Source organism: Sinocyclocheilus grahami, unplaced genomic scaffold (assembly GCF_001515645.1).
Source record: "Sinocyclocheilus grahami isolate Dianchi unplaced genomic scaffold, SAMN03320097.WGS_v1.1 scaffold1711.1, whole genome shotgun sequence".
Classification (NCBI taxonomy): domain Eukaryota; kingdom Metazoa; phylum Chordata; class Actinopteri; order Cypriniformes; family Cyprinidae; genus Sinocyclocheilus; species Sinocyclocheilus grahami.
In genome coordinates this window covers 55,180-79,509 of record NW_015506890.1, presented here as the reverse complement: position 1 = coordinate 79,509, position 24,330 = coordinate 55,180, and the positions used below count along the sequence as shown (strand labels likewise).

General features: G+C 37.8%; 1 protein-coding gene across 5 annotated transcripts in view; it reads left to right on the top strand.

Annotated features, from left to right (window-relative positions):
• LOC107572174 (MKL/myocardin-like protein 2) overlaps window positions 1-24,330 on the top strand; it is a 38,011-nt gene that overhangs the window by 6,973 nt on the left and 6,708 nt on the right. The window contains exons 2-13 of one of the 5 annotated variants that reach the window (XM_016258583.1): window positions 2,152-2,215; window positions 5,608-5,845; window positions 15,414-15,479; window positions 16,629-16,684; window positions 17,045-17,120; window positions 17,258-17,398; window positions 17,862-18,022; window positions 18,305-18,412; window positions 19,921-20,168; window positions 21,603-21,771; window positions 21,850-22,572; window positions 22,671-22,802. In XM_016258583.1, coding sequence (XP_016114069.1) covers window positions 5,692-5,845; window positions 15,414-15,479; window positions 16,629-16,684; window positions 17,045-17,120; window positions 17,258-17,398; window positions 17,862-18,022; window positions 18,305-18,412; window positions 19,921-20,168; window positions 21,603-21,771; window positions 21,850-22,572; window positions 22,671-22,802 — 2,034 coding nt within the window. In that variant the 5' untranslated portion in view covers window positions 2,152-2,215; window positions 5,608-5,691. Of the gene's footprint in view, window positions 1-2,151; window positions 2,250-5,607; window positions 5,846-10,690; window positions 11,117-13,059; window positions 13,082-15,413; window positions 15,480-16,628; window positions 16,685-17,044; window positions 17,121-17,257; window positions 17,399-17,861; window positions 18,023-18,304; window positions 18,413-19,920; window positions 20,169-21,602; window positions 21,772-21,849; window positions 22,573-22,670; window positions 22,803-24,330 lie in introns of those variants that run through there. The other 4 variants (XM_016258584.1, XM_016258586.1, XM_016258587.1 and 1 more) reach the window with 4 other exon arrangements.

Sequence of the window (24,330 nt, the reverse complement as noted above, 5' to 3'; positions counted from 1 at the left end):
CTTTCGAGTAAAACAATCATCAAATCTCATGTAAAGTCATACAAGGTGTTCACAGCAACCCATCAAATAAAAGAATTGGTTTAACTTGAAGAAACTGTGACAGAAATATTACTTAATGTAATGATAGTAGTACTATTACTACTAATAAAAGTATTATTAAAACATTACTTTTAAATGAATATTTACCAGAAAAATATATTTACCAGAATTTATTTAGCAGAAAAGTGTAAATACACAGAACAGTATTTAAAAATAAATAATAATAAATTACTTTTTATATAAAATCAATTCATTGGAGATGCTTTTGATTATTAATATTTAATGAAACCATTAAAATGCAATCCAGAAAATTCATGGAAAACTAAATTTTGTAAAACTAAAACTGAATTTGAGAAAGAAAAATGTATTTCATAGGGACAAAAAATTTAATTTTTGGTAAAAAAATAAATTGCTGTTTAATATTGTAAGACATGTTTTTTGATGAATAAAATTTATTTAACCATTAAAACAGAGTCTAATAAAATTAAAAACTGAAAAAATGGAATTTGGGAAAAAATTTAATGGATTTCATAGGGCCCTAATTATTTAAATCACATCAACCCATTTTGTACTTGACGTGGTTGTGAAAGTTGCTAATTTGTGCTGTTCTTGATAGATTGCATTGGTCATTATGGAAATTAGTTGCATCTGTGTTCTTTAATTTTGCTTTGTTGTTGTGTCTATTACGACGTGTGATTTATATTAGTTAAAGTTCAGCCACAATCTCCCTCCGTATGGAGAGAGAAGTTGTTTACTCGGAGTTCTCAGTCATGCACATCTTTGCTTCCTATTCTAGGTGGAGTGAAAATGCATCCCAGCGCAAAGAATCCAGTGAACCGACCATTGAGTTTACTGGCAGACAGCGGTACAGGGATGTCCCAATTTGGCCCGAATTTCCACTTCAAAATCATACATGTAATTCTGTTTGAGGTTTTGAAATTGTGCTGGTCTAAGATGAATTGTCATAGTGTCACTAAGGGGCTTACCGCTGATCCTTAGCGAGAAAACAGCCGAAAGTCTTTAAACTCAGATGAATAAGATTGAGAGCATGGAATCTGAGTAGGCAAGAAACCCAGCCAAGGCTTAGTCAAGTCATCGGAGCTTGTGTGTCTGGAAGAGTTAAGACATTCATCAACCTGTTGTTTTTCATTTGCACAAGATAGCAAGATCACAGTGTTCACTGAGTCACTTAATCTGCTTTCTCTGCTTTCCATTGAAAGTGGTTGTGAACTCACCAAGAATGAAGTCCTTAAGTCCACATATTTAGGATATTTTCTTTATGCATTCATCAAATAAATTAAAAATAATAGCTGTGGAAGCTAAAACTGCTGTATATTTCTGCAAAGGGGGTCAATCACCATTTTTGAAAGAAATGAATCCTTTTTGTTCAGCAAGGATGCATTAGATTGATCAAAACCGACAGTAAATATGTTAATAAAATTACAATTGTTACAGAAGATTTCTATTTCAAATAAATCGTCTCTTTTGAACTTTCTATTCATCAAAGAATACTGAAAAAATGTATAACAGTTCCCACAAACTATTATGCAGTAAAACTCTTTTCAACATTGATAATAATAATAATAATAATAAATGTTTCTTGAGCAGCAAATCATCATATTAGAATGATTTCTGAGGGATCATGTGACACTGAAGACTGGAGTAATGCTAAAAAGTAATCACAGAATTTCAGATGCGCCGTAGAGAGCAGCAGCTGAATGTTTGTCTTGTGCTTTAATGAATATTAATGTCCTTGTTTGCGGAGGTTGTGTTTGAGGCTTGAGTGCAGACTCTCATAAGCTTGTTTTCCATATCTCTTGATGGCCTCTTCTGTGGAGTGGCACACATCCATAAATATCTGTCATCCTATTGTTTAGCTATTAATCAGCACACAAGCAGATTAGCGTTTCCACAGCAACTGCATTGATTAGATGCAAACCACCATTCCCTTTCCTTGCCCTCTTCTTCACATGCTGCTTTGCAGCCGGATGAGGTACAGACAGCGTTTCTGCTTTCACCTATAGAAAACCGCTAATAGGAAGATTTATGTCGCTTCTACCTACTGTTGTTCTGTTTCATCTAATGACAGAATATTCCTTTTCTGTTTCACAGGAACCATGACCTAGTGATCTTTATAAGGAGCGCTGTGTCACAAAGCATCCTTCTCTTTTGACAGGTAAATCATCTGCAAGGACCGATTAGAATTAAAGGTATTGTTTTTATATCTCAGCAAGTTGTAGACCTTTTTAATAACATAAACTGGTTTTCTTTGGTCTGTTGTCCACCATAGTGTATTTTATTTAAATGGAAGTAGAATTACAAATGATTTTAATGTAGCCCATTGTAGATTTCATTCAAAAAGTATTTAATAATTTGAACGGGCAGCTAGGATTAAAACTACAGTTGTGAAATTTAAATTGGGATGGACTTTTATGATTGTTATTGCATGATTGTTGCATGAGGCTTTGTATTATACTGACACACTTTTTTTTTAATTCATCTATTCATTTGTTTAATTTTATGTTTATATTTAAAATTCAAATTATTTTTTTTGTTTGTTTATTTACGTATATTTTTAGTATGCATGTGTGTGTTACATTAATGAGGAAAAAAAATTAACTTAAATGATTTTAGCAAATGGCTGCAATATAACAAAGAGTGAAAAATTTAAGGGGGTCTGAATACTTTCCGTACCCACTGTATAATGCTTACATTGGCAAAATAATAGACATACATGTGTGTATACAGTCAAACCAAAATTTATTCAGACACCAACACTTCTCACATTATCAGTTTATTCGCTATAGTTTAGAAAATAGTAATAAAGTATGACAAGTTAAACTGTGGCAGAACAAATTCATCTTAATGTCAGATAACTTTGATGGAAAGGTATGTAATGAATTAGGTTGAGTAGCTGTCAGCTGTAACTTAAATTCAAGTACACAATTAGATAATACCAATTTAGGTAAACAAATTACCAAGCAATGCTTAATTTTGTTCAGTCTGTGGTGCAAAAAGGTCGCATTAGCAATTAAAGAAAAAAAAACACTTAAGCAAAACATGGTCATGTCAAAGTGTCTGAATAATTTTTGGTCCCAGAAATTATCAATTTTACTGGTAGTCCACTGTGTATGAAGAATTTTTGGGTATAATATGTCACCGTTTACTTTATTTTGCTATCCTCACTTAAATGAACTAAAGTGTCCTGCACCCACTAGTAAAAATTATATCTGGTGTCAGAATAATTTTTGGTTTATGTATATGTAAAACTATGTAGGATAGAAACAAGATAACAAGGATGAATGGTAGGCAAAAAAGTAATCATAACTATGCCAAATGTTAATTTACCATGGTTATCTTTTGTACGCTGCACCACTCAAGTGCTCCACATCACGTTAGCATTGTAAAAATAACATCACAAGAGTGTTTTATTTATGGCGGCTGTTATAGAAACTAGCCTTTTCTAGATAACCATACAGTGGGCGGAGGATGTTTTGAACACTTGTGCCAAGTCAACGCCAACCCGTGATCACTCATTGGCTGTCGTGAGACTCGTGGCTTCAGAACAAAAGCATGTACCCGTAGGGATGCGCCTGTGCTTGTTCTCAGCATTGCTGAACTGAAGTCTCCAGAGAGAAGAGCACCATCATGAGAAGGTGGTGGGTGTTTTCTGGCACATCAGCGAAGCAAGAGTCTTCTCTCACAACAAAACAAACCCTCTTTCATACGTTTACTTTTTTTTTTCTTTTCTTTTTTCCAGTCCATCACATTGCACATAGGCAAATCTCCATCCTTCCACTGAGACTAAAAACTCTATGTGAAGCAATCCAGACAGACTCAGTCAGGGTAGAATAAGCAGATGCTGTGGTTTTGCCAAACTCCACTTTGTCTTCAGCTTGGCATGGATGGATAGAACAGCCAAGTGCAGGATTAGTCTTTGACAGGAGCATTTGCATAGCTGGATACCTATAGCTCCACACCCCAGCAGTCTGTCTGTCTGCTCTTATGCTGCCTCTTTAGTTCTCATCCTTCTGGAAAGAGAACAGACATCATGCAAAATGCATATCAAATTCATTTGATAGCATTCCAAAGAGAAGCATCTTTGTCTTCGTCCTTTCAATAGAAGAGTCTAAGAATTAAAATGTAATATTCCGAAATACAATGTTGAGATATATTTGATAAACTAACCAAAAGGTTCAAACTTCTGTATTTCTTCTTGTATATTTGTAATCCTTCAATATGTTTTTTTGTTTCATTGCATTAAAAATTTCAAACTAAATGGCATATGGAACCAAATAATGAGCTTTATTACAAATTCGCTTCACATTTTCAGAAACATTCTTAATTATTGATTGAACTTTATATGGACAGAAGTCTGCCTTTGTTGCATATTTGTGTGTAATATACCACATACATCATATACAAATATACAACACGGACATCATTTTTTTTGTTTGTTTGTGTATTTAAGTGTTGTTTCAGAGTCCAAATAATTTTTGGAGCCACTGAATTGTGAAAATTTACATCCAAGTGTTTGCTAGTTATTATTTTATAATATTGTATTGTTGAAATGCTAGAAATAATGTAATTAAGAAATATCAGTTCAGCATCCCAGTAATAGAACCACAGCCAATTAAGTTTCTTTAAAGCAATTTTTTTAAATACAATGTTTTATTTTTTTTTCTTAGTTTTAATAGACTTTGAAATTGTAAACACAAGGCATGTCAAAATACATTTTAGTTATGGGTATTTAGCCTAACTAGGGTAAGTGACTAATATGCATCACTAGTCTGCATCACTTTTAGCATAGCCATACAGGTATCCCTGATATGTTGATCGTAAATTTGCAGTGTGACATTGAATTTTACATGTCTTGTACTTTATGGAGCCCTGTGGTCATTTAAAATATTTGCTTTATAAATCTCCATGTCTGAACCATGAAATATGGCTACATATATTTTCAAGCCCAGTACATTGCAAAATTAGATCGAACAGATATTACAGACAGAGTTGTCCTAAGTGGCCTTTCTGTGTACCAAGATGTAAAGCATCTGTCAGAATAACATATTAAACAGCTGGGCCAGACGTGCTGCCTGGATATACTCCCGTATAACTTGTCTTGGATTGGAGCCACAACAAGACTTATACAACTTGCGCTTTTAAACATCAGCCATAAGGATTTAAGAGTTTTCTTTATAGGTTAACTGGGAGGACCATCAAACTTACTTGATTAAATGCATGGGAGTGGATAGTTCAAGGTTGGGAGATTGGCTGGTCAGATTTCAATCAAGCTATTAAAAGAAGAGCTTATTTTTAAGTTTACCATCACCAGTTTACAACAAAATGTATCTTGGATCTCAGCAATGTGATACAAATGGGTACATTAACCTTTTAGCCACATTTCTGGCTCATTTAACGTTTATTTGCAATCAACCACATACTAGTAAATGAGTTTTCCCACCACACCCCAACAACAACAACTTTAAGCTCCAGTAGGGCTTTCTAATGTTTACAAGGGCTGCAAAACACTTGAAAGCCTTTTGTTTTTTCTTTTTGTTTTTCTGGCAGAGTGTAGTCCGAGATTCCCGCCAGTCGTCTGTACCACTGTGGTAGTGTCCTGGGACAGATCCTTGCCTCTCCCCCTGAGGAGACATGGAGCCCCAGGAGAGTCTGGGAGTGGAGGGTGACTCGGGTGCACTGGGGGTGCTGGTGCCGAGCCCACGGAGCGAAGCGGTGACCCATGACCTGGAGGAATTGTCTCTGCAGCCCACTCAGAGCCTTCTACCCATTAAAGAGCGCAAGAATGGTGAGTGAGCCCATTTGGTCAGGCCCGTAAGCCTTAACTCTACTCCCAAGCTCCTATTTCCTCCTCATCTGTTAAACTACCGCCCCGATTTGACACTGAGAAAATAAGGCCTGCCAGAAGGTTGAGAAATTTATTTGCGGTAAGACATGGGGAATTACACAGGAATTGCATGTGAATGCCAACATGTAATCATGTCTTAAGTGCTCCCTTTAACTCTTTTCCAAAGTGTTCTTGGTTCATTTTAGGGTGCACGACTCGTAAGCTAATGTGATCGATTTTGCGTCAAATATGATTGCCTAAAGCCTCGGATATTGAGGATTCTTAGGCTTGCAGTCATGTTGTGGTTTTCGTTTGGCTGTAACTCAAAGGAACAGTTCATCATTCAGAAATAATAATTATTTTATTCATTATACCAGAGCTCTATGACTTTCTTTCCTTTTGTGGAACACAAAAGGTGGATTTTTGTTGGATATCTTAAAGTAATGAAAATAAATAAAAAAATACCGTAACGTGACATTCTGGACAATATCGATAAGCTGATAATTAATTTAATGCTATGGCTGGTAACAGATAAATGGCAGATGTTTGAATTCTTTACTATTTTGTCTAGTGATGACCCATAATTTCACCAATCAAATATTCATCAAAAATAAATAAATTCAGTTTTGTAAGGCTGAAAAACTGATAATTAACACTTCTTAGATGACGCGTTTGAATGTGTCAGTGTTTATTTCATGCACATGAAGTGGATAAACTATAACAACATCAAGAGTCCGCTTATTGTTGAAGAATTTTACTATGACCGGTTTAATTTATTGCCTGAAAACATGATACTCTGAACAGCGTAAATGGTAAACAGTTACTCACTTTATAAAACCATTTTTTATAAAAAATAAATCATTGAAAACTAAAATCAGTAATTTTAATTATGTATTTCCGATAATGACATACAATTATTAATTAGAAAAATCTTTATTATCATTTAACCAGTATGATGCCGATATATAAGTGAATGAGGACAGGGTCTCTCGGGCTCAAAATATGTCAAATAAAAAGCGCTCTATGCAACATCCTCCTAGTGCCTTCATGAGAGAAATAGCAATGTTTGATTTATAAACGAATTGTTCTTTTGAGTCTTTTTGTTCTTTTCTGTGAATCCATTTATCATTTCACTGAACCAAACGATTTGTTTCAATCAAGTCCCCATTCATTATTTTATAGAAAACAGCAGCCAGGCATTCTTTTTTTTTTGTGCTCCAAGGAAGAAAGTCAGTCAAAAAGGGTTTGTATTGACATGAGGGTGAGTAGGTTTTTTTTTTGTTTGTTTTTTTTCCTTTTCGAGTGAACTGATAATTATCATTTGGCCATTTTAAAAATAATGTTGAATTCTTTGAGTCACCCCGACGTTATCGTCTTTTTCTTCTGTCTGGCTTTCACAATCCTGTCCAAAGTTTAATTATGGAAATGTTTTAGTGGTATATGGACCCTAATAAGACGACACTAAAGGGATGGTCCTGTGGGCGGAATGGCAGTGAACCTTTCCGAACTACATCTATCCGAGCGCAAGAAATGTTCATGTTTCACTCCCTATGGACATCATTGCCCTTGAAAATGTCAGTGTGTCCTCGGGCTGCTGGATAATTTAGTGCAGAAGGGAAGTAAACAGAGACCCCACCAGGCATGTGTGTATTTCTGACCCCACTACATGACTAACTTCATCTCATTCTGTGTCAATCAGCCGTTTCTCAGGGTGTTGCATTGAAATAGATATGAAACTGTGACTCATTTAGACACTTAAGTATTTAACACGACCTCAGAATTACCCTGTTTATTTGCTGACTTTTTGCAAATGTCTAGAGTTATTTTAATCAAGTGCTGCTTGTACTATATGCTAGAACATTTGCTGCTTGCAAGATATTTTGCAATATTTTGCCAAAATGCAAACAACATTACAAATTCCATTAGTGTTTCAGTTTTCTTAGTTGTGCATAAAAGGATGCCAAGGATCTCTTGGTTATTAGTGCAGGGGACTTTTAATAATCTATTTCTTTTTAAATGATTAGATCGGGGGTTGGCTGCCACAGACCACCAAATATGATGATATTTTCCTAAAATACAACGGTACAGTAGCTGTGTATATACAGCTGTAGTTGAGTGTGTGTGTGTGTGTGTGTGTGTGTGTATATATATATATATATATATATATATATATATAATATACATACACTTGGAAAATAGTTTAGTTGTATTTGTTTTCTGTCATCTGAGTATTTTTATATCTATAAACTTGAGGAGAAATTTAAAGTATAGCTGCCAATTGTGTTTAATCTCATGATTTGTGACCATCTTTAAACAGCAGAAAGAAACTGTCAAATGCAATTGTATTTTTTTTCCCTTGTTTATTGTATTTTATTATATTCATTTATTGTGTGTCCAGGATTTTTGGTTATGGATATGGCCAAGGTGTTTTACTTTGATGCATTACTAGACAGAAATGTGTTCAAGGCAAAGATGTAAACAAATCTTTGAAGAGGGGATGGGTGGCATTGAAAACCCAAACCATTGGACCACAGTTATGAATTTTGGGGGGCACCACCCTCAGTGTCATGTGGTTACAGCCCTTGTACAAGGTGTATTTCATGAGAACATAATGTGCAACAGACCACCTCATAACATTCAGCATAAGATAATAAACTTGAAAGAGACTTGCAATAAATCCTAATACAAGGCATAATTTCTGCTTTTTATCAGCTTCGAGATACTAAGTTATGAGTTTGAGTAAATGCCATTTATCAGAATAACTGCACCATTAAATACCTTTAAAGGAACACTCTTTTCTTGTATTTTCTCGTAATTGAGTCCTGCTCGCTGCTGCCTAAAGATATTGTGAACTCATAGAGGGTTTGTTGCACTGGCCTGAATCAACATGATCTGTTCCTGCTCCAGCTGGAGGACAGACTGTACCCATCCTTCCTCTTTTCAACCCACCCGTCTAGTTGTAGTGAAACTTAACGTCACCACTCCTCACAAATTCCCCTACTGAAACATTTATGACTATGTTCCCACAAGTTATCTGGAGACGTACACGTTATATTATATTGACATACGAGTCTTAGTATTGTCTCATTACAGCTTAGTGGAAATGGATTGTTTTCACTCTAATCTTTGGTTGGATCTGTTTGTCCAGTGAGTTCACATGAGACTCCATTGGATGGGTTATTGCTAAAATATAGTTTTATGGGTGGACACAATGTGTCACAATATCATCCAATGACAAACAAATTTAAATTTAGTTATAGTTTATATATATACACACACACACACACACACACACATACAAACCTGATTCCAAAAAAGTTGGGACACTGTACAAATTGTGAATAAAAACAGAATGCAATGATGGAATATAATTTATATTATATTTTATTTTTTGAGTGTCCCCTTAAGGGTTCTATTTTTCAGATAGCATGCCAAGTTAATAATCCTCCTGTAATTAAAAAGCCGTTTAGTAAAGCGATGCTATTCTGATGCTTTTGATTGGTTCTCTTGTTTGAATTTACTGAGCAGCACATCTACCAATTACATGTTAACCATGCCAGCTTTAAATGTTTGAAAATGATTAACAGTTCAGAAAAACATAATTATTCAAATGTAATCAGTTAATTACTTTAATAAAGTAATTGAAAAAGTTACACTACTTATTACATTTTGAATAGGGTAACTTGTAATCTGTAACCATTACATTTCCAAAGTAACCTTCCAACATTGTTTAGGACCAATTAATTGTTCGCACAGACCGCTCACATTGCTAATACGAGATTTGAAAAGGGAGGGAAAAAAAACTCGGCGAGATCGAACCCGGGTCGATCGCGTCAAAAAGTCGGTGACACGCGCTTATCCATCTGCGCCACTGGAGCTGATGATTTACAGCCACTTTTAACTAAATGTAAATATACACTCCGTATTTTTTATTCCAGAGTAAGGGCAATTCATACAATACATTTAAACTGAGCTACTTTAATACCATCTCCGAACTTTCTACCACGACTCTGCTGTTCTTCGGCTGGTTCTTCCAGGATACGTTGATTGACAGATGTCTCGTCCAGTCAGCGGTGAGTAATCCCAAGCCAATGGCACTGTCTCAAACTATACCTACCTTTTCCGGTTTGTCTGAATTGTTGTTGTGTTTTCTGACTTGTTAATTTGTTTTTGGATTTGTCGTTGTGTTTTCTGAATTGTTGTTGTGTTTTTTAGACTTGCATTTGCGTTTGTAATTTGTTCTTTTGTTTTCAGAATTGTGATTTGTTCTGCACTTCTCGGCCACCGTACTAAATATGTAGTTTTGCACATCCCAAATAGACTAAACCATACAGCACCTCAGTGGACCTGGGACTATGTTCCCTATTCCCTTCCCTCGGGATGTTCCTGTTCCATTGTGTTTAATCCCTTTAGCTAATTCAGATAGGCTTTGTTTAAATATTTTCTTTCCCTCTCTGCAATATTAATCTCCAGCGACTATGAAAGAAACATCCCTGGATGTAGATAAGAAATTTAATGGCATTTTTGCTTGAATCCCCATGAGACACATAGTGCTTTATTAGAAAAGCGGATTGTTGAAATACAAATGAGAAGAGTGAAATGCTGACTCTCATCTGTAAACCCTGAATATGAATAGTTTATGTCCACACTAAGTGACAGAGACAAACAGAGATATCCCTGGGGTGCTGCTTGGTTGTTTTTGTAATTTTTGTTCCATGACAACATGTTTGCAAGAGGGAAAAAAAGGTACAAAATTTATTTACTCCTTGCTAAAGCTGAAGTAGCATATAAAAGAAGTATGGGAAGTTGTGGTTGTACGTGTAAATTTTGCATTGGCTTCCTCTTTATTGTCTAAGTTTAAGTTAGCTTTTGGACTATTGTTTTTAACCAGTGTTCAGTGCTGTTGAGGGTTAACAGCTGCAGCTCTGTAGTCCCGCCTCTCCTGTCAGTCAGTGTTGGAGCCAGGGCTGAAGTGCTGCAGAGAGCGCTGACTCTCGCGGAGAACTACACACCCACAAACACTCACGCAAGCAGTCTAGAGACCGAACTGGTGAAGGAACTTGTCGGAACGGTCTGGAATCGGAACAATACGCTGGGGATTTTCCTGCCAGATCCTTTGCCTCGGCCCGCATTTCCCACAGCAATCCATGGGACTCCAGACACGGCAGCTCTCCGATCCGTCTCTCCGCTCCATGGCCTGCCTTGAAGTGGAGACCTTGAGTGTCTGCAGGGGTAAATGCAGATAGTTTGAAATCTTTTTAAAATTCCATGTCAGCATGAATTAAAATGGGGATGTTGATGCTAAACATGAGTGAAGGACAACGAATGAGGCATCTGGTAATTATTACTGGAGCGCATGTTGAGAAGATCTGATAGAAATGTTGTTGTATCAAATAAGATGTGTGATCAAATGTCATGAAAAAGTGACTAAAGGTTTGGTTATGGTGAGGGTACAGGGTTTTATTTCAGCGGTCTGATGTTGGTTTCATTATATATACAGTATATTTTTGTATTAATATCTAGGTTTTCTTTCAAACTCACACCCAAACATTATCTCACCATTAAGTTAATCATTTAGCTGGCTAACCATGCCTGTTCAGGAAGTTTAACTGCTTTTAATGCCTTAAGGGAGTAACACCTCTTCACAGGTTTCTTAACAATCAGACTTTCAAGTGCATGACGATATCTCTACAGCCTTCACTGTTATTAATGTATGGTTTCACTTGTGAGAGTTTCAAGTGAGTTATTAGTCGTTGGGATGGTTCCCATCAGTGAACCGTAAACCAAATGGTATATTCATTTATCATACAGTCTCTACAGTCCTCTGGAGCTCTGCAAGCACCCATGAAGATACAGCTGAAATATTTGTTGTAACAGTAATGTCAACACAGTCCAGGTCAACGTCAGAGTGTTTCTTAAACTGCTTCAGTTTAGTCAACATTAACAGGCTTGGTAGCCATAACACAGCCCATTCATTTAATTTACGATAGCGTCTGGTTGCGTTAAAGGGGTCATATGATGCTGCTAAAAAGAACATTATTTGGTGTAATGAAATGTTTATGCGGTTTATGGTTCAAAAAACACATTATTTTCCACAATGTACATTATTGTTTCTCCTCTATGCCCCACCTTTCTGAAACGTGTCGATTTTTACAAAGCTCATCGGTCTGAAAAGCGAGGTGTGCTCTGATTGGCCAGCTATCCAGTGCGTTGTGATTGGCCGAATACCTCAAGCGTGTGACGGAAATGTTACATCCCTTACCATATTGAGATACCTGCGGCAACCACATGTGACGACCCCAGGCTGGACTCCGCTTCATCCACGGTGAAAGCCGATCCGGCGATCCACAGCGTGAAGTTGAAGTATTTCCTCAGCGACCAGCATGGATCAGCTCCAGGCATGACGAAGCCGATATCGTCCTCTTTTGGAAGGCCAAACAAAGTAGTTTCGCTTTCACAACGAAGCACACAGTGCCTTCTCGACATGGCGGCGGCGGCAACAACACTTTCTTTGCGTGAAGATGTGGGAAGAGTTGCATAACGCTGCCCAAATAGTGACGTAGGTATGTGGGGGCGTGTTAGAACGAGCCGTTTTAGGTAGGTGTGGCTGACTCTTAACTTTTATAAAGAATATCTCTTTGGATTTGAGACTTTAGTCTTTGCAACTTTACAGATCTTCTTTATGCACCAAGAGCTTGTAACACTCAAAAGAGAAAGAAAAAATTGAAATCGCATCATATGACCCCTTTAAGGTGAGGTCATATTAGCGAAATTTCTAGGTAAAAAAAGATCCATTGTTTGTCAATGAAGCTCACACAGAAGTCACTTTTAAACCAAGCGGCTTTCTGTTAGTCAATGTGACAAATTTGACTAACTTGAAACATGTTCCTATTGAAATGACTTGGATTCCTGTTGAAATAACTTGATTTCACCCCCCAAAAAAGCAAAGCGATGATAAATGACAACTTTAGGCTTGGTTTTGGATTTAAACTGACTCTTGAGAGGGTTTTGGAGAAGTGAGACATACGAGGATCTAAGCTGCCTTTTGTTTATTGTATAGTTCAAGAGAGAGGCCTGGAGCCAGATAAAGGTCAGTCAGGGTTCAGCAGAGAACATCAGGAATGACATCAGCTCAACAAACACTGGGATGACTGCAGGCATGTCATGTACCGGCGTACTGACGTGAAGATGATTATGGTATTACTCTTCCATCAAGCTTCATTGGGCTTCAATGTTCTGAAAAAGCTGCTTGGTGGTGGCACGGATCTTGATTTGTAATGGATAACCGCTTTAATATTGAAACCCACCAGAGAACCTCCTGGCGCAGATAATAATGGAAAACAAGATTTGAGACAGAGTGTTCCAAGCTGTAGGGGGGTTTAGTAGAGGCACTCGGTCCCCTCCTTCAGTCTGTCTACTCTTTATTCAGCTGTGATACAGAATGTATGCGTTCAACGTACCCCCCAACCCCCAATGCCATTTCAAAACTCTTCTGTTTCCCAGGCCTTGTTCTCACAACGGCTGGGTTTATTTTAGCAGGGGTGAGTCAGACAGAGTGGTCGCTCTCCCGGGACTTCGGCAGAACTGGGTGTGCTAGGCCTCATTCTGCAGCCAATCAGATCAGCTCTGTGCTCCCCAGTGCCGATGATGGGTGGAAGCGGGGGTCTGCTGGGGATGTTCCACGCTCCGCTGTCCCATTTGTCACGATCAAATGCCATCCATCCTCCTCTTTAAATGTTTTGCAGAGGAGTGGTGTTATTCTCTTGAACCAACATGCCTGTGTTTTGAAATGTATAAACCGAGCCGTCTTGTTAGGATGGTGAAATAGCATTCACGGTGTATGTAGTAGGCTGTGCATAACGGCCCGCATTTCACCTTTTCGCTTGTCTTTTTGATGTTCTTGGTTGTTAATGCACCAGTGCCTCCTCATCCAAAGCGTAACAGCTTGCATCTCGCTTTTTATGGACAGCAAATCCAAAGCCAAGAGTTCAGATGACATCACCTCAAGAAGTTGATAGGACCATTGCAGTGTTTATTATTTTGTGCTTTGGACGCTGTCCTGTTGTTGATCTCTTTTATAAACAGCATTCTGTTGTATGTTTGCTTTTGAGGTCAAAACTGTTGAGATTTTTTTTTTAAGCTTAATACTTTTAATACATTTCATTTCAAGTAAAAATCTTGGGTTGACCTTCATCCCCGAAACATTTTGGATGAAAGATTAAATGTTGTGGATTATTTGTGAAGTGTTAAGTTCTAAAATGATTTATTACCAGAAACACCAAAACCAAGCAATCCTACCACTATTAACTATTCGCTATTCAAATTATGCATACCTATTCAAGTTTTATATTCCACATTTACTACAAGGGTATTGGCCTTTCTTTCTTTATTCATTCATTCTTTTATTATTATTATTATTATTATTAATATTGTAGTACCCCAGTGTATATGGTGCTATAAACCTGTCAATCATTTTAGTATCATTGAGATACTATTATAGTATTTATTATTATTATGAATTAGTTTTTATTTGTATGTTTGCTTTAATTTTTTTGTATAATTTTGTTGTTTTTGTCGTATTCATAATTGTAAAAAAAAAAATCTGTATAGTTTCTTAGTAATTTTTAATTGTGGTTCAGTTTGAGTTATTCAAGTACATCAAGTTAAACTAAATGAAAATGAGAAATCTTGTCAACAAGCTGAAATTAAATAATTCCTAGTTTGTTTTATTTCAGTTTTAGTTTTAGTTAAAGGGATAGTTCACCCAAAAATGAAAATGGCCATTAATTACTCACCCTCATATCGTTCCAAACCCAAAGACCTTTGTTCATCTTCTGGACACAAATTAAGATATTTTTTATTAAATCCGAGAGCTTTCTGTCCCTCCCATAGACAGCAAGGGAACTACCACATTCAAGACCAAGAAAGGTAGTAAGGACATCATTAAAATAGTCCATGTGACATCAGTGGTTCAACCGTAACTTTATGAAGCTACGAGAATACTTATTGTGCACAAAGAAAACAAAAATAACAACTTTATTCAATGATTTATTCTCTTCTGTGTCAGCCGACGCACATTCCCGAGAGTACCATGACGCATCGTGTGTGGTGCTGATGACATTAGAGCTGGCTTTCTGACGTAGAACCCGGATGCACTGTGTCTTGTTTACAAGCAGAGGAATGCACAGGGTTACGTTGTTGTACTTTCATGAATGTGCGTCAAAGACTGACTCGGAAGAGAAGATATTCTCTTCATAAAATTACAACTGAACCACTTGCGTCACATGGGCTATTTTAATGATGTCCTTTACCTTTATGGTCCTTCATTGTGGTAGTTTCGCTGCTGTCTATACTTGGATTTCTTCTAAAATACCTTGATTTGGGTTCTGAAGATGAACAAAGGTCTTACTGGTTTGGAACGACATGAGGGTGAGTAATTAATAACAGAATTTAAATTTTTGGGTGAACTATCCCTTTAAAAGTAGAAACTCATCAAAGTTACATTTTTCTGTTTTTGCTTCCTCCACAGTGCTTCAGTTAAGACTACTGCAGAGGCGCACACGCGAGCAGCTCGCAGACCAGGGCATCATGCCACGTGAGTATGCATGCTTCATGGAAACATAACGCTCAAATGTCAACTATTAATGTTTAGACAAATTCAGCCTGCATGCAGTGGACTTTCATGAAAAAATCCGTTGCGCCCGAAAAATGTTAATCAGATGATCTACTTCCTTGTTATTTTAACTCTTAATGCAGCATCATTAACAGTGCCACTCACATTATCACCTAAGCTCTGCACACACACTGTACTTATTCTTCATTAAGTGGAACACATTTACCTCCAGATTTATCTACCTTTATCTACACTTTTGACAGCAGGGGGATGGAGTAAGTTATGCATGTTGGTAAGGAGAGCAGTTCTAATAAAAGAAAGCGTCTGTTGAGGATACAAACTGATAAGGAAGGAGAGCTAGAACAATGGTGTGACTGATGTCTGTCTGGAACAGCGGGAGCTGTCCTGCTCTCTCTGTGCTTGCCGTCTGTATAGGGCCCCTAACGTCATAGTATCCAAGCTCCAAGAGTAACAAGAGTGAGTCAGCGACTGGGCCTGCACTTTTGCTCAGCAAGATCTGTGGTTACCTCCCAGGCTTTAGTCAATGCTTAATGGCTCGGATTCTCCCACAAAGACCAGTTCTTGCATTCTTTAATCATATTAATGTCAGTACAGCAGACTATTTAAGAGTCCACTCTTGGTTAGTGATATACGACTAATCAGGGTGAGCAACTAATGTCTTTGCTAATCAAGCCATAGCGACTGTGACATAGCACTCATTTCCTGTTGACCATGAATGTAGATGACCGTTCAACACCCACTGAAATACTCGTAGCAGAAATTTCTTGAAATGTTGTTTGAAAAAAATATTTTTGTCTTCCAGTAAACAATATTTCAAAAATATTCTAAAATGGTTAAAACATGATTTATGCAAAGGAAAATTGCATAAAATAATTCGACTTGTTTTCAGAGAGTATATCTTGAATTAATTTGATTTTTCTTTACACATTGGCAGATTGACTTTTGTTTTATGCATATATCTAACAAAATATCTTTAAATAGCAAAATATTAAACATTTAAAAAAAATCTTTGTGCCATGAAAACATGATGTTTTATATAACAAGACATTAAATAATGTCATTTGACTTCTTGTTTTGAAATGAAGGCTTTGAATATATTTTTCTTTCCAGCCCTGAAGACACCTGCAGCTTTTCACGGGCAGGTCAGAAGTCTGGAGAGAGCAAGAGTAAGACTCAAACGCTCAAATATTCCTACACTTTGCATTATTTATTAGTGAACTGGACTTTACACAGGTTTAGTAATATAATGTTATAGAAAAATCACAACAGTTCCATTATGCGTGTTGTTTATCATCATTTAATTTGCTAAAGTCATGAGTCTGAGTAAAGAAATTCAACAGATTTGTTTACATCATTATTTCATACTGAGTTAATTACATAATATATTACACTTTATGTTGGCCATCAGCCACCCGGTTTTCTAGAAATCAACATTTGACAGCTACTAGAGTGCTATGAGAACAATAACAGATGCATTTCATGGAAATTCTTAATTCAGTTACTCGTATTGCATTTTCATTATACAGACTGAGAATTTCCTGAAGCATAAAATCCACAGCAGACCTGACCGCTCTGAACTTGTTCGTATGCACATTTTACAAGGTACGCACCTTATCAAACAGATGTGATTTTTTTTAGCTCTTAAGAGCATTGTCAAAGTCTTTTGTTTCACTTCCTGGATACTTAATTTATCACACAGCTTTAGTTCAGTATGGTCTGATGTTGTTTATGTATTTCAGAAACCCACGCAGAGCCTTCTTTGCAAGCCACTCAGATGAAACTAAAGAGGGCGCGTCTAGCAGATGACCTCAATGAGAAGCTTGCACAGAGGCCTGGACCAATGGAACTGGTGGAGAAGAAAATTCTGCCTGTTGACATTGGTACAAAAAAACAATGAAATACTGTATTATTTTCATGCTTAATCAAATTAACTGGAATTGCCAAAGTAAATGTCAGTTACTAAATAGTTTTGTTTTGTGTGGGGTTTTTTCTTCTTTTGTTTTGGTTTTCTTTGTTTTGTGTTTATTGCCTTTGTTTTGGTTTGGTTTTCTTTTCTTTGTTTTGTGTTTATTGCCTTTGTTTTGTGGTTTGGTTTTCTTTGTTTTGTTTTTTGTGTTTATTGCTTTTGTTTTGGTTTGGTTTTCTTTGTTTTTTGTGTTTATTGCTTTTGTTTTGGTTTGGTTTTCTTTGTTTTTTGTGTTTATTGCTTTTGTTTTGGTTTGGTTTTCTTTGTTTTTTTGTGTTTATTGCTTTTGTTTTGGTTTGGTTTTCTTTGTTTTTTGTGTTTATTGCTTTTGTTTTGTGTTTTTTTTTATTTTGTTTTGTTTTTGTTTGACACTGCAGTTGGAGAACAGGATGTTTATAACTTCAATGAGGACAGCAGTGAAGCTCTGTCTCCAGAGCAGCCAGCTAGTCATGAGTCTCAAGGCTCTGTATCTTCTCCTGTAGAAGCCAGACTGCCTGAACCATCCTCTGTTTCACCTCCAACTGGCTCCAAACTCCAGGTCAGCATCTTAACAGTCCCTAGATTCACATCCAGACTGATTACCAGTTCAGAAATATTCACTTCTAATATTTACAGTTAGCTTATGATGCATAGGTCTGATAGAGAATGCTTTCATTAAAGTGTATGAAGCTCTCCAGAAGAGCTAAGTAGTGTCTGTTTTCTCTACAAGTTATCCAGACATCAGCCTTGTGTTGCTGGTTAGATTTATATGTCTCTGTCCCTTCTTATGGACATATGGCTTTTAATCTCTTTTTATCAACTGTGTCCACCTACAACCCAGAGTTCAGACTTCCTGAACAGAACATCAGTAGAAGATGGCCGAGTAATGACTTCCACTCAGACAGTCACTGCTGCTGCTCCCACAAAGCCTGGACCCACCCTTGTGAAGGTAAACCATATGTCCTAACCACCATGATGTAATTTCCTGCCTATGTTTATTTTTGAGATAAGGGTCAGTGACTCACAGCATTACTGGCTAATTTCACAATAGCAACTCCAGCTAAATAATGATATATACACCACACTGACTGTGAAACTGAAAGAGTAAGAGGTAATAAATTGATAATGCTGTAATCATAGTCAGACATTAACTGAAAATATGAGTCATAGATTGATTAAAATACTGATACTAAAGAGTTTTTATAGAATTTTATATGCACTAGCATTCAAAAGTTTGGGGTCGGGAAGATTTTTAACATGTTTTTGAAAGAAGTCTCTTATGCTCAACAAGACTGCATGTATTTGATCCAAAATACAGTAAAAAAAATAGTAATATTGTGAAATATTATTACAGTTTTAAATAACTTGTTTCTGTTTGAATGTATTTTTAATGTAATTTATGCCCGTGATGCTAAACTGAATTATCAGCATCGTTACTCCAAGAAATCATTCTAATATGGTGCTTTGCTGCTTAAGAAACATTTATTGCCATTATCAGTATTGAAAACTATTGTGCTGCTTAATATTTTTGTGGAAACTGTGAAAAGAACAGCATATATTATAAACATCTTTACTGTTACTTTTGATCAATTTAATGCATCCCTGCTGAATAAAAGTATTAATATCTTTGAAAAAAAAAAAAATCATACTGACCCTAAACATTTGAACAGTAGTTTAAATCTTTAAAAATAAAAGATTGGTAACACAGCGTAAAGACTGGAGAGCAGAAGAGCTGTTTTTTGTCATTCTAAAAAGCTTGTTTACTACAACTTGTCAAAGCTACCTTAGGCCAAATCAGTTTCAGAAGAGCAGCAGATGAAGAGCTAGAAGTGCTAGCAGCCGTCTTCTGTCTTCAGTTAGAGGTTAAATTAAACATTCACACATAATGCGGAGAAGAACAAACTGAAGCTGGGGACAATGAAACAGGAGTCAGGCAATAACTTGTGCATTTATCATAATCCATGCCTTCAAAGCATACTCCACAGATTTATTCCATGACAGAGGGTCACTGCTGACCCAGTGGCGCTTCGGGAACCTGCTCATACATAAGCCGGCTTGAAATGGTGTGTTATTACATCCTGATGACTTTCAGCTCCCTTCCTCAGATGCCAAACCATTTTCATGTGTATCCTGTGACTCAATATTTAGGAACAATGAGGGTCATGTCCCCTCCATGCATCCTGTTTCCTCTTCCTGTGATTTTTGGTAGATGTTCATACAAGTCCCACCTAGTCACAGCAGTTGCAAACTTGTGATTTTGCCCACAAATCTCTCAGCTTCTGGTATTCTCAGAGTGCTGACATCTCTGTTAGCAAGAGAACTGAGCTAGTTGAAACATTATGGGAATCACCTAAAAATCACAAAGCAAATAGACTTGTGTTGCAAGTCTGACTAGCACTAACACTGACTGTGGGATTTCACCTTTTGTTCAGTTCTTCTGTCCTTTTTTCCATGCAGCAAAGCCAGCCCAAACAGTCCAGTGACAAGAGCCGAAGCAAGAAGAGTAAAGAACCCAAACCGCGAATTAAGAAGCTCAAGTATCACCAGTACATCCCACCCGACCAGAAGCAGGAACCCAATGAAGCCCCGATGGACTCGGCATATGCCAGGCTGCTTCAGCAACAGCAGCAGTTCCTGCAGCTCCAGATTCTCAATCATCAGCAACAGCATTACAATTACCAGGCCATATTACCAGCACCACTCAAGTATGTCACACTTCCAATATAGTTTCCAACATAACATGCAACCCTTAGCATAAACATCTTGTCACTAAAACCTTAATATGAAAAGCATTTTTCACAACCAATTTGTTTAATAATTCACATATTATATAATAGAACGATTCAACATGAGTATACTATGTTAATTATTCTTTCAATGTCATAACATGTTGTTTGAATCTGGAAATAGGAACACATTTAATTTCTGAGTATTTGGTAAACTCTGTCAGTGATGTAATTTTACATGAATGAAAAACACATTTCTGAAGAAAAAAAAAATGCTTTGCTGCAAGAAAAGTGGACAGCTCAAGCTATCCAAATCACAAGACAATTTTATTTAATGTTAGATGTGTGTGCTGTTTAATGTTTGTTTTCCTCCAATACATAACTTGCATTTTACAGTTGCATTGTGTAGTTGTAAGTGTTACAAATTGAGTATTTGCATTTTGCAAAAAGACTTGCATGCACATTGACCAGACTGATAATATAGTTGGCTAAAATATTAATTTTGACAAAATATTTTGTTTTTGGACATAATTCAGCTTTAAATTGAGTTTAATTAGAACATTCTGAATTGAAATCATACATTTAACACATAATACAATTGTTATGAGAGACATGATAAGTCTATTATATTCATAGAATAGTAATATGTTCAGAACATTATACCTCTTGTATTATTATTAGTAGTAGTAAGTGATTTAATCTGTCTGTCTGTCTTTAGTATAGTTTTTGTGTGCATTAATGTATAGCATAGCCTACAATTATACTTTTATATTTGTTTTGTATAGCCTTCAATTTGCACATTATTTTGGAGGAGAATATTGAGCAGGGGATGGAACACTGTATATTTTTCCAGTATATACAATAATTACATTTGCCCTTTTTATATGTACATTGTTCAGATTGTCCATAAAAAGTGGTGCATCAACTTGCTAAAGTAGCACTGTAGTTTGGCAGTTCACTTTATAGAGTTCAATGCCTTGGGGAACACGGCACTTTGTGCATATGGCATAAAAGCATAATGCTAGTTCACTTGCGTGATGTCAGTTAATTTGAATAATTGGTTACGGACCAGTGCAATTGCATATGATTCGGATATATCAGTTTCAGCTCTGACACTAAAAGGATTTACTGTGAGCCTGATTGCTTTGGAGCAGAAGTATGTAGCTCAGAAAAGAATGTGAGCGTTGTGTGCTATGAGCGATAGCCTTTAAATAATGGTTTCACCTACTAATCATGTCTAAAAGACCTGTCATCACCCCAGCTGTAGTACGGCAGTTCCTCAAATTATTTTCCATTTTGGCTTCTGTTGCTGCAAGATATACCTCTGCTTCTATTGTGTAGAAAGACCGTTTATTGTGAATGATGAGGGAACAGGAAGTTCCCATTGCATTTAAAATCCTTCATCCTCTACAGGCCAGTAGCTGAGAGTCAGAACAGCTGCCCCAACATCACATTGAGCACCAGCCCGAGTCTTCCCGCTCCCATTGTGGTATCTCTGCCCAATGCGGCTCCTTCACGTGCCAACAACACTTTGACCGGTCGTAAAACCGGGTCTCTGCCTACCAACCTAGATGAGATGAAGGTGGGTAACATGCTGATTTTTTTCCTACTCCTACAATATAGAAGGATGCAGAAGTACCACTGTTCTTTGAACCTCTAGGTGGCTGAGCTTAAGATGGAGTTGAAATTGCGAGGACTTCCTGTATCCGGCACCAAAACAGATCTCATAGAAAGGCTTAAGGCCCACCAGGAGAGCTCTCAATCTGCTACAACCATGGATACAAACATCTCCAAAGCTTCTCTGCAGCCTGACAGCATGAACACAACTCCACCCGTTTCTCCTGAGGCCTCCAACATCAGTATGAAGAACAGCAGAGACAGTCCCACCAAAGCTCTATTTACATTGTCTCCAGCCCGTCCACCAACAGGCACCTCACCCCTCAAACCCGCACCTGAAGACATGACCATGGACATCAAGGTGTCCGAAAAAGACCAGCGGCTTCACGAGAAGGAGCGCCAGATTGAGGAACTCATGCTTAAGCTGGAGCAGGAGCAGCGGCTGGTGGAGGAGCTGAAGATGCAGCTGGAGGTGGAGAAGAGGAGTCAGCAGGGCGGAGGGCCTGAACCCAATCTATCAGTCCAGGTCAAAGAGGAGAACGGATCCTCCCCGAGCTGCAACTCCAAGCAGAGTCCCCTGCGGCAAACTACAGGTGTGAAACAGGAAGAGCCACATGCCCAGCAGCACCACACCCCAGTCCAGCAGTTCTATATCAACACACAGCAAGTCCCTCAAGTGCTGCATCAGCAGACACTGACCAACACTCAGCCTGCCGCACAAATCCTGCTGCCCATCAGCCTGCCCAACAATCCCATCAGCACACAGGTCTCTTAACATTCATGAAATGCCAGTTCTATTTACAGTAAGGAAAATGTATAAAATAACATCATCTCATTTGGAGTTTTTCTCTATACTTTTTGCAGGCGCAGACCGTTCTCCAACAAACAATGCCCAGTTTGGCTCAAAGCATCATACAAACACCACTTCTGCAAACACAGACGTCCAACAACACAATGTTACAACAGCATTCAAATCAGACGGCATCTCCACCTCAAGTAAGCAAAATGATTTACATCAAGCAAATGATCGGACGGGTGAAAAATATACCTTGTAGACATTAAAGAGGGGTCCTGATCCATGTCTAGAGTCACGGTTATCACCATTATCATGGCTGCTTTTCCACCGTTGGGTTGAACCATTCTCAGTGGTTAACTGTTCCTTTTGTAACACAAATGCAGAACACCCTACCACAGTGGCCTCAAACTCAATTCCTGGAGGGCCACAGCTCTGCAGGGTTTAGCTCCAACCAGCTCCAACTCACACCTGTTTGGAAGTGTCTAGTAATCCTGAAGACATTGATTAGCTGGGTCAGGTGTGTTTGATTAAACTGTGCAGAGCTGTGGCCCTCCAGGAATTGAGTTTGAGAACACTGCCCTACCAACTGCATGGCAGCACACTATCGAACACTCAAAACACTTTAGCAGTCCTATAGAAACGTTTTTGCAACCACCCGGAACACCCTAATAACTGACACCCTAACAAAGACCATGCCACACCAAGCCGACAGTCGGTCATCAGCCAATGTCCAGCTGTCATTGAGCAGCTGTTCAGGCAACTGAGCATTTTGAGTTTGCAGCATAGTCTATTAGTGAGAGACCATTACTATTTTAGCCCCGATTTTCACTCGCCGACAGTTTAGTGGAAATCGCTGGCAAATGCCCAAAATCAGAGGCAAATTGGTGCTCGTTCATGAGAGCGACAATCACGTAGTGTGCGTTATCAAAGATACGATCTGAGAGAAGCGTTAATGCATCACAGATGCCCGTGAGATATTTACCATGCCAAATATCTGGTCGGCAAAATGTGTTTTGACTGGAAATGACATTGGCAATGACCTACAGCCAATGAGAAAGCAGAATACAGGGCAACGGAAAGGAAAGTTCAGGGGGAGATCTGCAAGACAACATGAGGAAGCAACCATTCTCTCCTTAATATACTTCTTTATTTTGTATTTTCACTGCATATCAGTGTACAGATGACTTGGTTTGCAGGCTTTTTGCGGGCTACCATTTTTGACAGGAATAAATCCATGCTTGTGCGAGAATGCTTGTCTCTCACGTGAACTTGCGTTATTTCCTGTATCAATTCTCGCATGTTTGCCTTGTCTACAAAATACAGAGTCCTGGCATGAAACTCTAGATGGCACAGTCCGATAGGTCTAACTCAATCTGACCTAATGACATCATTATCACATGGCACAGCTGATTGGTTCTCTCCTGTATCGGTAGCCAATGAGCTCGTTGCTCAACATTCAAATATATGACTAGTGCTTGCTGTAACAGTTGCAGCTTGCTTCAGAAACCCTCCACCTTCCCCAGCTCCACCTGTATAGATATGCTACATACATGAGGTGATTCATGTATGCTATATGGGGGTTATTTCATGTATGTTATATCTGCAGCAGCAATATTTCTTACATGCTCACAGCAGCATGTTGTGGATGTTTTGGCAGTAGCAAGTCTCGGTACTTGCTCTGCAGCAGCAGCAGCGTAGCAGATCTATTCCGCCAAGACCAAATACATT